Source organism: Eucyclogobius newberryi, unplaced genomic scaffold (assembly GCF_026437365.1).
Source record: "Eucyclogobius newberryi isolate DKJ021-1_F unplaced genomic scaffold, fEucNew1.0.hap1 SCAF_13, whole genome shotgun sequence".
In the NCBI taxonomy this organism is placed as follows: Eukaryota; Metazoa; Chordata; class Actinopteri; order Gobiiformes; family Gobiidae; genus Eucyclogobius; species Eucyclogobius newberryi.
In genome coordinates this window covers 33,775,758-33,791,469 of record NW_027315757.1, presented here as the reverse complement: position 1 = coordinate 33,791,469, position 15,712 = coordinate 33,775,758, and the positions used below count along the sequence as shown (strand labels likewise).

Below are 15,712 nucleotides of genomic sequence, written 5' to 3'. Positions count from 1 at the left end.
CAATTAGCCAAAGCTCCTCCAAATATATTCCTGTACGTGAAATAATAGTAATCATTTTATGTAGATTACCTGCTAAAGCAAGTAATCTAGGCAAAGACAAAGGGTTGTTTCTTAATAAGATAAGATAAGATAAGATAAGATATTCCTTTATTGTCCCACATGGGGAAATTTCTTTGGTGCAACGCAGGTAGATACAGAGGTAGATACAGAAGAACAGATCACTTATAGGAAGTCTGAAAAACACTCTCAGTAAAAGATCTCCTATAAATAAAAACTCCCATAGACAAATAAATGAATACAACAATACCATTGCATGTGATCACGACAGTAATTGCACATGAATATGTTTCACGACGGCACATAGATTGCACATGAATTCCAACAGCAATTGCACATATGACAGAATTGCACCTCAGTATTAGGTTAGGTCAGTATTGCGAGTGTTCAGTACTAACAGTTTTTGTTATAAAGTCTGACAGCAGCAGGAAGGAAAGACCTACGGAACCTTTCCTTCACACATCGAGGGTGGATCAGTCTCTCACTGAAGCTGCTCTCCAGAGCGGACAGAGTGTCCTGCAGGGGGTGACACTCATGGTCCCATGTAGGCCATAGAGCTCAGTCCAGACAGTGGTGCTGAATGAAGGTTCAATTGAAACTTGTTGACAATAAATAGTCTTGATCAAGATTAAGTTGATTACTACTCATTTCTAGCTGTGGCCAAAACAATTGTAAACTAGACAGCGGGAGTGTCATAGGCCATTAGATCTTGTAAATAGGAATTATTACAATAATTAACATTAGATAGCAAACAAGGTAAACATAATCCACCAGCTAAATGTTTCAACAGAAAAAACAAAAAATTCACAGACATGCTCAAACTCTAAATAACAGTATTAATGCTGAACACAAGCGAATGGAACAGATGACTTTCATTATGGCACAAAAACAACCGGCTGAAATGGGAACATGTGTGACTATATGTGACAGATTTGATCAGAACAGTTCAAACCTCAAAATAAATTTATCTAGCTCATTTTCTTAATGTATGTGGGCCATTGAAATATGTAAGAGACACAATTCAGTTGAGATTAAATTATTAGGCTGTATGACAGTGTTTCAGAAGCAGAGTTAGCGTTAGCTACTTTCTGCTTAGTCATGACCATGACTATAATTCATAAAAGATTAGCTCAAGCTGTTTATCTACATTCTTATCTACATCTATATTTTCAGATTAAAGATTAGATACAGATTAAACAGATTAAAAACTAGAACCAAGTCCAGAATAAACAATCGCTAAGAAAAAACTTACCTAGTTTGTCATTGTAAATGGTCCAAATTTGGCATATTAAGATTTGGGCCACATGAAGCCACCTACATCTGGCCCACCTCTGGCCCACATCTGGCCCACATCTGGCCCACCTCTGGCCCACCTCTGGCCCACATCTGGCCCACCTCTGGCATGCTCCATATGGCCCATGCATCATTGCCAGACCTGGCCCGACTCTGGGTGACATTTTGCCGGAACTGGCCCAGATCCGTCTGCTTTGTGGGTAAATGTCTAAATAATCATTATAAAAGAGAAGAGAGCAAATGTTTAGAGTCACATGCACAGCTTTACATTGTCTCGTATCTTCAGGAAGACGTTTGAAGCTCGCCCAGCTCAACGTGAACCAGAACCTTCCGGAACAAGAACAGTTCCTTCTGCCGTTGGACTCATGAACACGTCTTAAACACATTTAACTACAACGATCACTCACTGTTTACTTTCTGCACGACATATTCAACTGTCAACTTCTGTGTACATAGTAAGATGCTCTTATTTTATATCCCACAGCAGATTAAAATTGTTTTTGATTTTATATATGTTGTTTTATCATTGTTCATTGTTTTATGTTGCATCGAATCACCAAAGCAAGTTCCCATGTTTGTGATTCTGTTCATAAGCAATGGCAATAAACCTTTTCTGATTCTGATTCTGATTCTGATGTTGCATAATGTTAAGTCATTTGAAATTACGGATACGCGCGTTTGGATTTAACGAAATATTTACCATTTTGGAGCATCCTGAACACACTTCTGCACCAGAGAAGAACGCAAAACAGTCGTCTTTGCCAAATGTAAAGAACCACGTCATGTACATGTTTTAGTGCCGTGGTATCTTTTCAACCAAAACGTGCGCTGCAACTCACTATAGGCTGAAACACTGGAGACAAATGCATGGATAAGGCTCTCCACGTTTAGTTTGGACACTATATTTTTTGATTTTGGCAAAAATTTCTTTCCCAGATTTACTTGAGTTAGGTTTTATAACGAGAGTCTGGAAGTGACTGCTGTTTGTTTCTGCCTAAAGATGATGATTAGTCTTCATCTGTTGGATGATTGTGACAAACTCCCGCCTGGACAATAAACAGGGTTTTTCTGTCCAGTGGCTTGACGACTAAACAAGGCCTGAATGTGCCACTGATGAATAAAACAAGTCAAACAATACTTATGTCTTCTATTGAAATGTGCCATAAAAACAAACCCCAAAGCAATAAGACAGGTTTTATCAGCTTTGCAGTTTGCTTTGTGAAACATAAATGCATTCATCCTTTATTTTCTCAACTCTTTATTAAACAAAAAAGATGAAACTCTGATGCTAAATCCCTGTCTTGTTGTGAAATATGAGTGTTAAGTCAGTGTTAAGTCACTGTGTGGCTCAAAGACAAAAAGAAAATAGATAAGATTTGCTTGTTGATGATATTAAGAAAGCAAAGAATTTCCTGACTAACATTTCCCAGAAGTCAGGTTGGAAGGTTACAGTGAGGAGATATTTAGTACTTTGATGCAATAATTGTCATAGTCATATAATCTTTGTCTCTCACGTTATATCTCTAAGATAAAACAGGGCGTTTCATCTTAGAGTTATAAAATGAGAGACTCCCAGTGTCAGCCTCTCACTCTGGACAGGGCCTGATCTCAGATGGAGGGTAAAACAAACACTCTGCGATTGAATTGTATCTTGCAACTCTAACCTTACCTTCTCTTGTTGACAGAAGATGAAAGTGACCCAACTGATGTCCTACAGGGTGTGAAAGACATTGCGGACATTACAGAAAATGTTTTGGATTCAGGAACTAAAATTGCAGTTTTTTTTTCTAAAATTCAGCGTCAGTGCGAAGTTCAAATCAACAATGAAACTTCAAAATATACCCTGCGCAACCCGAGGTAAACCGCTGCTGTGTATTTACTTATACATATTTAGGTAGTAGATATAAGGGGGATATGTTATCATACTATTACATTCAGCGAACAACACATTTTAAAACCATTTTACAATTACCTGTGCTGCAGATTTATTGTGAATGTTGATATCAAATTGAAACCTCAAGCAACGAGCTGAGGGAAAGTTAACAAACCTTTGCTTGTGTGATAAAAAAATCTATTTTTCCAGTGTGCACACTGATACTGGAATCTGTGCAGAACCCTTAGACATCAGCATCTACCCCTCTTCATCTGGAAAGGGCTTTTTCACCAAGTCTTCCCTTCGAGGGTCAGGGGCCGTGTTCACGTACGACCTGTACCACTCCCAAAGACACGAGTGTGTCGAGAAGATGGCCGTTCTCTTCAAGATTCCCTACGATCTCAACCTTAAATCTATCGTGTTCGCCATTGGACTTTTTGACATCGATACTAAGTGTGACAAGCATCTGTTCCACAGCATGTTCAAAGGTTCAGAGGACAGGTTTGTGAGGGCCAAAGCTAACGGCTCCTGTATCACGTTTAAGAGTAACAGTGTCACTATCACAGCCAACATGTCCAACTGTGGCAAGGCTGTCATGAAAATTGAAGTAAAATAATTAACTGATTTGTATTTAGATTTTTTTTTTAACTGAAATTAATTTAACAATCTGAATTTGAGCATGTCAGTAAACACTTGTTCTGTGAGTCTTACTTGTCCTTTATGTGGTGTAATACAGTAGGTTTATAATCTTTCAAGAGTTTTCTATTTAGGATGATCTCAAAAGAAAAAAATAAAATTGTAGATCAAGATGACAACTTCAATGATGAGTAAATTTGATTTGTCTTTTTTGTGTCTTTTTTGTACTTTGTCCATTGCCATAAAGCAATAGGTACTGGGAATTATGAAAACAATATTTATTGCACATTCAGCAATTAAACTACAATAAAAAAAATAAAAACTACAATCAAAGCAACAACACGTAGTTCTCCTCTAGTGTTTTGGACATATTTCATTTACAAATCAAGGACGCTATAGTATTCAACAATGACAGGGTACTGAGCTGCTAAAAATATACATTTAAAAAAGGTTGTGGTTCAATCATATTAAAAGAATGATAATGATTGTGGGCACAAGCAGTAAAATGAAATACTCGTGTGATGTAACAAACTGGCTCGGCGCTGCTATAAAAATGCTGCAGAGCAGTAGTACATCATTACATCCTTACATTATTACTACTTCATTACTTGAAGCCTGTTCTTCGAGATGGAGCTTGTTTCTCTTGTACTGGACATTACGTCCTTTGCCATTGAAACAGGGGTCGTCGCTGGGAAAGTCGGGGTCAAAGCGGCTCCTTTAAAGAGAGAGTGCCACGTGGAAATATCCAACGAGTCTTCTCGCTTCACACTTTGCGATCCCAGGTAAAGTGTCTATTGCTAAACTGTAAAAATGTATCTTGTTCGAGATTATTTGAACTGTGAATGTTAATCTACCTTTAATCTAAGTAGTTAAAACTAATAATTATTATAGGCTACTTATTTCAGACATGTTTTAATATACTTTTTTGTTACTCTCCAGGTAGATACATTTATTGACCGCAAAATGTTCATCTTGCAGTTTCTACGCTAGAAGTGGGTTCTGTGCGATCCCGTTGCCCCCCACGATCCGACCGCTGAGTTCGGGAGACGCCCTGTTCATAAAAGCCCCGGTGGTGGCTCGAGGAGCAGTGGGAGTCTTCACCTATGACCTCTTCAACAATGACACACAGAGCTGTCTGGGGAGAATGGCAGTCATGTACAAGGTGCCCTTTGATCTCAACTTCAAGAGAATCAAATATGCCATTGGGGTGTTTGACGTCAGTACTCAGTGCAATAAGCAGCTGTTCCGTCAGATGTCACGAAGTACTGACCAACGCTTCGTCAAAGGGAAAGCGAAAAACTCCAGCCTCAGTCACAAAGAAGACGCTGTGACTCTCCGAGCGACTATCTCCACCAGCCACACTCCAGTCATGAGGATACAAGTCAGCGACGAGTGACCGAACGAGCACTGACACTATTATTTCTGGATGAAATCACACCTTTTCCTTGACACACTGAAAACACTTGTCTGGAAGAAGTTATTGGATTTACAAAACAATGAGACTGAGCACTGAAAATCATGTTTTTAGCTCATTATTGCACAACAGTGCACAGCTGAGAAATATTTAAACCTGTCGAACCCTGATTTATGCAATGGTAGAACATCTATAGGTTTCAGAATATAATATGTTTCGACTTCCATTCATTTCCTCCTGTCATTAGGGAATGTGACTGATGACAAATGTGCCTCTAGTATGATCACACGTGACTGTCAGGTGGGATCACATGTGACTGTCAGGTGGGATCACATGTGATCACATGTGACTGTCAGGTGGGATCACATGTGACTGTCAGGTGGGATCACATGTGATCACATGTGACTGTCAGGTGTGATCACATGTGACTGTCAGGTGGGATCACATGTGACTGTCAGGTGGGATCACATGTGATCACATGTGACTGTCAGGTGGGATCACATGTGACTGTCAGGTGGGATCACATGTGACTGTCAGGTGTGATCACACGTGACTGTCAGGTGGGATCACACGTGACTGTCAGGTGGGATCACACGTGACTGTCAGGTGGGATCACACGTGACTGTCAGGTGGGATCACACGTGACTGTCAGGTGGGATCACATGTGACTGTCAGGTGTGATCACACGTGACTGTCAGGTGGGATCACATGTGACTGGCAGGTGTGATCACACCTGACTGTCAGGTGGGATCACATGTGACTGTCAGGTGTGATCACACGTGACTGTCAGGTGGGATCACACGTGACTGTCAGGTGGGATCACACGTGACTGTCAGGTGGGATCACACGTGACTGTCAGGTGTGATCACACGTGACTGTCAGGTGTGATCACACGTGACTGTCAGGTGTGATCACACGTGACTGTCAGGTGGGATCACATGTGACTGTCAGGTGGGATCACATGTGATCACATGTGACTGTCAGGTGGGATCACACGTGACTGTCAGGTGGGATCACATGTGACTGTCAGGTGGGATCACATGTGATCACATGTGACTGTCAGGTGGGATCACACGTGACTGGCAGGTGTGATCACATGTGACTGGCAGGTGTGATCACATGTGACTGGCAGGTGTGATCACACGTGACTGGCAGGTGTGATCACACGTGACTGGCAGGTGTGATCACATGTGACTGGCAGGTGTGATCACACCTGACTGTCAGGTGTGATCACACGTGACTGGCAGGTGTGATCACACGTGACTGGCAGGTGTGATCACACGTGACTGGCAGGTGTGATCACACGTGACTGTCAGGTGTGATCACACATCCACTTATTGATACATTATTTTTTTAATAAAGTTTTCTATGTGACAACCTGCCCCACTTCTCTGGGCTGTGGCTTAAATTACTTTTACCTACTTAATTTGTTCTTAAAATGTTCTATAAAATGTCAAAATTGCATTAATATTATGATTATGATTATTATTTACATTTTTTTGAAAAGTTATAGGTTACATTTTGTCTTTTTCTTTTCCCGGTTGATGAGTCGGTCAAACAAAGCTCATAATCGTTCATGCAAAAATCAGCTGTGTCACTTTTTTGTGCAAACTTGTTGTTGTGTTGTTTCTTGTGTGTCGAATGTGAGAAAATAGCACAGTTTTTTTTACACAAACATCTGGATCCAGACAATATGAACCTGTCGTATTTTATTCACACGTTACAGTAAAAACAAAACACCCAACTTCTGTTTTGCGTAACTCAAACCACATTGAACCACAGAATACAGGCTGACAATTTGCACTTTTACACGCAGCAATCATAGAACCGACTTTCAAATCCCACCAGCATTTCACCTTCTTCAAATCCAAATTCTGAAAAGTCCAAACACGATCACACACTAGCACAGCATAAATAAGGCCTTCAATACTGCACGCTGCTACTCTTGGGCTTGCTTCTGTTTGAGGCGGGTCTTCAGGGCCAAAAGGTCGATGTAGAGGATCTGGTTGAGTACGGCGGAGGCACAGAGCAGACCCCCGTGAAGGGCCCCCGCCATGCCGTTACAGAAAACATCCTGACCTGCGCGGTGGGACACAGGTGGAGTTGTCACGCTTGCACAGAAACGTGTGTGTGTGATTCAAAAAGGAGCCATGACCGTTGTCCGAGGAAACGGGGCTCACCTGTCAAGTAGAGGCCCTCCACCGGGGTCTTCGGCCGCGTCCGGGCCACAGTTTCTGGGTTGAAGCGCTCCAAGTTGTGCTCTGCTCCGTACATCTCGCCTCTCGGTGCGCCCAGGTAGTGCATGTTAGTGAGAGGCGTGGCAGCGTCCACCATCACCACCTGCACTCATGAATACACCATCAGATCCAGACTTAGCATGTTCAAACAACACAAAAATATATAGATTTATTGGAATTCTTAGTGTATTTTTTTGTAATTTCATAACTACCATAACTTGCCAGACGTCAGCTTAGAAAACCTAATTATATTATGAAATCAAAATGCTAAGCGTTTTGATTTTAAAGTGTGAAACAGAAAAAAAAGCACACCTTGTCTCTCAACTGAGGAAAGATGGTTAATGCCCAGTCCAGGAGCTCGTGGGCCATGCCGTCTTTCAACTCCTGATAGTCCTGGCCTCTTTTACCCAGCGCAGTGTCTTTCCACTCTTCAAACCACTCGTAGCGGGCCATGGTCAACAACGTCATGCAGGATTTTCCTATCAAAGAAGACAGACAGTAGGCAGTTAATTTAAATACTTATACCATATTTGAAATCCGGGAAAAAGGGACAAACTGCACACAAACTGCGCCAATAATGAGGACTGGACCAACATCATCACCGGATGTATTTATCATTATTATTATTTTTTTTTAAAGGACAAGTTTAAGAGACATTGGACAAAATGAGACTTTTATTATGGACTTTGTGTACCTTAACTTTTTCTTTGGATGCCTCACTTTCCACTTGTTTTATGTTGTTTTGGTTATGGTTTTAATTTTGAAATATAATTTAAAAAATATTAAAAGTTGTCTGTGGTACCTGGATGCCGGATGTTGGATGTGGGATCTTTGGCAGACGGGAATGTGATAAACATCATGGGAATGTTGCCCACCACCTCTTCCCGGCTCAGAGAGGAATACCGCTCCATCCTGCCAATACCAGACAAAGAGACATGACTGTTTCAAGATTGTGCCAAAAAAGACAAGTTAAACCTGTGTTAAGACGCTGTCACAGAAGTGTTTGTGGTTAAAAGTCATATGGTTTGGCACGCAGAGCATGCACCACACCTGCTAAAATATCAACGATCCACTAATGAACCCAGTGTCACTTTCATCATTCATTTTCTTTGGCAATGGAAACAGTTTCGATCAAAATTATGTTCAAGACAAAACAAAAATAAACAATAACAATTTAAGCAAAACATACTGTTTATGAAAATTAAGATTTTAAAGAAATATGATTACAATTCATCCAGGTTGTTGTCTTTGTACATCCAAAAGTTGGTGGATACAATTCCCAGCTCTTCTTTTGTTCCATCCAAACCAACGAAGACCAAGAAGGAGCCCATTCCATGTCGCACCATTCCCAACAACGACTGTATCTCTACATTTACACACAACATCATTAATAAGACGTGAGGACTTTTAGATATGTGAATGACAATGGTGAACCTGGTTTCTCTTGTATTTGCTGAGGCAAAAACTTCTGAAATGTGTTGAAGATTCCTGCGTTGGAAATGACAACAGGCGCATGGACCTCGATCTCCTCTTTGCCTTTGAGCACTGTTACCCCTGCAACACAAGACATTTCATGAACCATGACACCTCAGAAGAAGCTGTGCACATGAATAACTTGCAACTTCTATTGTGTCAATTTAAAATAAAGTAACATACACAAGAGTGAATCCACTTTTTAAATGTATTATTATTGTTATTACTCTTATCATTTATTTTAATCCACACAACAAGCACATGTTGTGCTCTTACCACAGGTTTTTCCATGGTTGTTGATCAGGATGCGCTGCACCGGGGCTCTGACCAGCACAGCTCCTCCTGACCTCTGAATGACGGCGATAATGTTGAAAGCAAACTCACTGGCGCCCCCTCGTGGATAGTATGCGCCGCGCTTGTAGTGATGAAGCAGGAGCGCGTTAATGAGAAAACTGGAGTCTTTTGGGGGGACACCTATGAAGAAAATATGAGTTTCAGAGACATAGTCAGCAGTTTGCATAAAAAGCACTTCTGTAGCACACCATAGAAGAGATATGCTGAGAGCGCCTGTAAGTCCTTGTTCTGGGTGAGGCTGGACATGAGCTCAGAGTGGTTGGTTGTTGCAAGGCGGAACACGGACGAAATGCGGTCCAGGAGGCCAGTCTGAACCAAGAACTTGACTAGCCAGTATGGAATGATTTTGAGTATGGCAATTAAAGGTGTTCTTTTTGAGGCCAACTGAAAAAAAACATGGAAAGAGAAGGAAATGACAGAATTTATTTCCATATTGTTCAAATACTAGAACCTCTATGTGGTATCCCATTTCTATCCACATGGAAATAACTCACTGCATCTCATTCTCGTCAAATATAATGTACATATTTTAACACTGTACCTTCATCAGTCTCATGAATTCATCAATGGCTTTCTCCTCTCCAGGAAACTGTTTCTTCAAACTTGCTGCCATCTCAGTCTTTCCAGCATGAATGTGGTATTCCCTGCAATAGCACTTCAGATTATGACACCAAATACTTATGGCAGTTATGGGTAGAATACTTTGAAAATGTACTTAGTTACAGAATACTACCAGCACCAGTATGTTGTAATGTATTCTGTGACTTGGTCTAATCAGAGTTCTGAATACCAAGAATACTTTGACATTAGGTTACAACATATTATAGTGTGAAAACTGCTTTGTGTTTTTGTCTTACCATTTGTCCATTTGGACCTTTATCACAAATTAAAGAAGAGAAAATCGCACATGCACTCAATATAAGAACTGCGTGCTAATTCTAATGTTTGAAGCCTGAATCTCATGCAAATACCACAACATTATTGCAACGACAAAAATATGTTTTCACTTTAATGGTTAGTTTTTCTTGACTTTTTTCCTAAGCTGTGAATTGATACATCTTTCGCTAAACATACAGCACATGCAGGTATCTTTGTTCAGCCGTAGTATAGTATATAGTATAGTTTCACAGACCAAAGTCCTGACATCTGTGTGATGAAGCCGCCGCCTTTTCTCTGTTTGGGGATCTTACCTGCGCTGCTCAGCCTGACCCAGGATCAGCGTGTCAAAGTGCTCCTCCAGCCGTGTGAATTGCAGCTGCCCGTCTGTGATCTGGTCCAAAGCCACCCTCAACAAGCTGTTCTGGTGGAGCTGGCCCAGGTAATGGATTCCTGAGGTCAAAAGGTCACAGGTCAAACTGACACTAACTGACACCAAAAATGCTGTCGAACTGTCGCGCTCATTGCTCATTGTTTTCTCTTACCTACATCAAACTCAAACCCCTTGTTCTCGAAGGTGTGCGTGCAGCCCCCGGCCTGGTCGTGCTGCTCCAGGACGACCACTCTCTTCCCAGCTTTGGCCAGCAGAGCCGCCGCGGTCAGCCCCCCCACCCCACTGCCAATCACGATGGCGTCCAAGGAGGGGGGCACCCGCTCCACTCGAAAACCTGTGGGCGAAAGAAACACATTTCTTTATGGGGTCTTATGTCTTCATAAAGTCCTAATTTTGTATAAATATTGGTAAAACAGCATGATCAGACGTTACAGGTGCAGCTTTAAACCAGGAAGTGTGGCATTGGCATCAGTGTAGCTCTGCTCTGACAATTATACCTTTGGACTACTACTGTCCGGTGTGGCATACGGGCAAAACATGTCTTAAGGGAAGTCATTTATATACTTAAATAAGAAAAGAATTACCAAAAAGGGAGAATTCTTTTATGAGCTGAAACAGTTTAATTCTATCGATGGTAATAAAAGACTTTGTTCTGATAAATACAAAAGAACAGCAAACTTTGAGCTATGGAACAGAAGCAAATTAATAAATGTTTAGATAGTCTATGCACCAATGCTCGTTTTAATGCTAAGCTACAAGTAAATGCATCTTACTTTTCTTAATGTATTTGTATTCTTTGTAACAATCAGCAATCTGCAGTACAATCTCTTGCACGCGTCATCAGTCAGTATTTCTCAGCTGATTGTTGGATCAAAGTCAACAATTAAGTTACCCATTCAGTTTCGCAAAACACAACTCATCAGATGAAGGACGCTCACCCCTTTTGAGCCGCTCGTTCCTCTGCTTGCTGTCGGTGACCAGAGCTCCCGGGGGCCGCACACATTTCTCGCTGAAGACTTTGTACCGTCGCCCGGTCGTCACAAAGAAGAGGACCACTGCAGCCAGCAGGACGCAGCTCAGCACGCCCAGCACCCACCACCACATCGTGCCTCAGCCGACCCGAGCCAGAAGGATTGTGAGGGCGACGGACAAAAGCTCTGCCAAGATGAACTGAAGTGTGCGGCTCTAAAATGGTTTCCCATAATGCTCTTGACATCAGGGAAAGTCGCCGGGGTGACCAAAGCATGAAGTACATTCTCCACACCACAGACACAAGACTGGCCAAGAGAAAAGTACTTCTCATTCACTCTTGGAGAAATGTTCGACCACATTTGCTGCTTGTTACAGGAAAGCTTTGGGCTAGAAGGCACCAACAGATCATCTCACTGTGTTGAAGGAACCACAAACATTTCAGCGTCTGTGGAAAGGACAATTATAACTTTATGGCAAAGATACGTGCTCTCCATATATTCCAGGGAAGTCATGAGTGGACCTCATGGTTATTAAGACTCTTCGAACAGGCCCACTCAGTGAAAGCCCCTCTTGTCTTGAGAAGAACCGTTACTTCTGTCAACTGTTTTTCTCCCAATAAAACAGTAGTAATTTCCTGGATTTGGGTGAGTTTTAGATGCATGTTTGTTATGTCCCACTGACTACAACTGATTTTGTATAATACATGCGATCGCGGTGACGTCAAACAGCCAGGACTTCCCCATAGCGGCCATTTTAAAAGGGGCACGCGATATATAAAAACCAACACGACTGCATCCTTTTCTATGGCGTAATGAGCTACGAATACTTTGATTCTGTAGACGATAACAGCAAACTAAGGTACACGACAGTCAACAGAGCAATGTCCTAACAGATTAAGCAGGTTTTTGGCATTTTTGGCCTCATATTTCCTGGATTTTGTATGTAGTAGACGTGCTGTTGTGCCCCTTTCAAAATGGCGGACTCGGTTGCCACTGCACAAGTTCCCGGATGTGCGAACGCCTGTATATGGGCACAAACAATTGCCAGAGCAGCGTGCCCTGTCTGTGAGCCGCACGGGACACTGGATACAAAAAATATAAAAAAAACGACATCCTGAAAGCGTTGTCAGGACAAGACCTCATGTTTTATGTTGCTTCTTAAATAATTCAAATGAAATGTGGCGAGAAATGCTGCGGTAATTTGCGGCAATTCACAATATTAAATCTACAGACACTTATTGTTCATGAGCTGTTTGTGCTCATAATAACTCTAATCAGGGTCCAGGGGCGTCGTCGGAATTTAACTGTTTTATTTTGCATTCATATTTCCCTGATAAGCACTCCCATGAATGACTGAATTAATTGAATTCCTGTGAGAAACGCTAGAAAGATGAAAACAATTACGTGAGTGTCGTGCATGTCGAGGCCTCCGACCCGGGCCCCTCACTGCTCAAGGGGCCCCACATGAACATTGAACACATTACACAAAACTGTCTACTTAATAGCATATAATAGCTGCGAGACTTATCTTATTATTAAACTACTGCTCCTGACAAGTTGCAGAAGATTTGCCCACGGGGAAAATAATCATCACTTCTCAACATACCTAAATATACAAGATTAACATGTTCAAATATTACTTTTACCCTGAGTCATTGCTGATGAACAGAATTCCCAAACATAGGAACTTGCTTTGGTGATTCGGTGCAACATAAAACAATGAACAGTGATAAAACAACCTATCTAAGTCAAAAAGCAACACAATTTAAATCTACTGTTGGATACAAATAAGAATAAGATACTGTTAACGATTGTAACATTGACTTGATCACTCATGTGACTGATTGTTGTCACAGCCATTTTGAAGACGTTACCGAATGCTCTCTGTCTGTCTGTCTGTCTGCCTGTCTGTCTGTCTTCGCTGTTAGATAGTCATGAAAAACAGCGCATAAAACTGAAAATGAAAAAGGTTGAAGAAGAAGTCAGAAGTTAAGGGCTTTGATCCTTATCTACAGCAGCGAGTCAGAGACACTTAAAAGCAGATTTACATCTAAACTTCTTCGTCCACGCGCCCTCTGCACCAGACAAGCCCCCAAAGCTTTCAAGAGCATGGACTTTGTGTGCGAGTGACTGTGTGATCCTAAAATATAACACCCAAACATTAATAACACACAATAATATGTAAACTAGCATTATATAGCTGCTAACGACTCGGGACAAATAGCCCAGAGCTCAGTCTGGAGTGATTCCTGTAAATCCTCTGGTCCCTCCTGATGACAGTAATCCATTTATGGCAGCAAATGGAGTCGTTGGGACCCCATTTGGGATGATAGAAGATAAATCCTTTGGCTTGAGACTTTTTGTAGGCACAGTCCACGGCACAGCATGCAGCTTTCGTCCTCAAGATGGCAGTAGCAGCGAGTGTGTGGCGTCACTTTGAATGAGACCCATAAATACGAGTCTCATTTGTTCCAAAGTCTATGGTTTACACTAAAAGGACTCTCACTGATCGAAATACACGTGCCACTTTTTGTGCAACATTACAGATTACGTTACACAACATTTCTCTGTGGGTGGTACTTGTTCATCTGACCTGTGTGTGTCATATTTGAGCAGAATCTTTCAGAAGTTGCTTACAGTAGTTCTCCCAAGTTTAATTTTCAATTGATACAACATATTTTTTACAATCTCTCTCAATTGTTGTGAACTCTCATTTTACCTTCACTAATCAAACACAAACACAGATTTAGTTTTGGCTTGTATGAGCTCAGGCTGCACACGATCCACCTGAACATTGACCTATCGACTCTTGAAATGACACAAGAATTTAAAGAAGGTTGATCTATTCTCTGTTGCAACGCGGTCAAGTCAAAGTGACCGATAGTGACACAGAAACACTCCCACACACATCATACGGCCCTCACACTCAAGGCAGTGGGAGGACTTGTGTAAGAGGGGCCCCTGTTAGTGGCTGGTCCAATCATGTAGTCAGAAAAACACAATAAAAAAAGAAAATTGCTCCTTTATTACACAATAAAAGCATTAACAAAACCAGCTGCTTAAAACACGGTCACATTCCTGCTCGGAGTGGACTTTTAAAACAAAGTTGTAGCTAGTGGCAGCCTACAACCGACACAGAATACAATGTTTAGACTGAAATACAAAATCTTAAGCATTATTCTCATTTGTGTGAATGGTATCTTGTGCATATTTTAAATACAGTGTATGTAGTACAAGTACAAGTTATGTATTTATTGCATTTCTGATAATAGTATAGAAAAAGACACAGTGGGGTAATTGGAATGTATCTGAGAGACCAGAAAAAGCTGCCGGACAACTGACCACACCAGATATGTGTTCCTGTGTTTCATCTAACGAAAATATTGTGCACCAAAGTATTTGTTAGCTGACACAAAATAAGAACTCGTCACATGTAACAGCAGTTGGCACAAATGACAGTGTCACGTGAGCTATGGCCCAATAGGAGCTAAGCACACCATCAAAGAGCTGTTGAAATGACTTTCTGCTGAGCAATCATTATTATTATTATCATTATTGATCTATTCTTGAGCGATATTTGCTGTGATTTGAACGGAGGCCTCTTTGCTGTGGTGTGCTTTACAGACATGCAGTTAGTATAGAGCCACGCCCATTCACATGATTTATTTCGGTCTGAAAACATCTTCCCCTTGAATTCTACCGTAAATGCACCTCGGGCTAACGGACTAGGCAAACGTCTCATAACTAATATATGAGTGTCTAGATTTTACTTATCTATCTACATGCTATCTACAACAATTTACAACTGAAAAATTATAACAAAAATATTCAGCTATACAATGTATACGACAACTAAATAATGTGCAAACTGTGGATCATGAATGTATCTGAAAGAATCGAAACCATCGTGACTGTGGCACTTCTATGTTTGAGATATAAAACAGGACTGCAAGAGGTTATTGTTGGCAGTATATAGAAATATAATGTTCCAATTGTTGATTGGCACTGTAAACATGCAAGCATCTTGCACCAAGACAAGTATATATGTAAACACTGACGGGCTGATAATATGGCACCAATGACGAACATAAAATGTAGAAACATCTTTATGGCTTAAACACATGAACCCGTCCA

General features: G+C 41.2%; 1 protein-coding gene across 1 annotated transcript; it reads right to left on the bottom strand.

Annotated features, from left to right (window-relative positions):
* Positions 1-6,950: 6,950 nt before the first annotated feature.
* LOC140358680 (inactive all-trans-retinol 13,14-reductase-like) lies at positions 6,951-11,778 on the bottom strand. Its single transcript, XM_072443685.1, has 12 exons — positions 11,546-11,778; positions 10,759-10,941; positions 10,528-10,666; positions 9,879-9,981; positions 9,526-9,721; positions 9,260-9,457; positions 8,945-9,064; positions 8,738-8,876; positions 8,313-8,422; positions 7,823-7,989; positions 7,454-7,613; positions 6,951-7,352 (listed from the first exon to the last, which is right to left on the bottom strand). The coding sequence occupies exons 1-12, from the start codon at positions 11,709-11,711 to the stop codon at positions 7,213-7,215; spliced, it is 1,821 nt and encodes a 606-aa protein (XP_072299786.1). The 5' UTR covers positions 11,712-11,778; the 3' UTR covers positions 6,951-7,212.
* Between the last annotated feature and the right edge of the window lie 3,934 nt (positions 11,779-15,712).

What these genes read in the sequence shown, in the direction of transcription:
- LOC140358680 (XM_072443685.1), bottom strand. Translation starts at nt 11,711, where the DNA reads ATGTGGTGGTGGGTGCTGGGCGTGCTGAGCTGCGTCCTGCTGGCTGCA. An exon ending in CTCAGCATATCTCTTCTATG is followed by an intron (nt 9,458 to 9,525) that starts GTGTGCTACAGA and finishes TTTTCTTCATAG; the next exon opens with GTGTCCCCCCAAAAGACTCC. An exon ending in GGAGGGCCTCTACTTGACAG is followed by an intron (nt 7,353 to 7,453) that starts GTGAGCCCCGTT and finishes CCCACCGCGCAG; the next exon opens with GTCAGGATGTTTTCTGTAAC.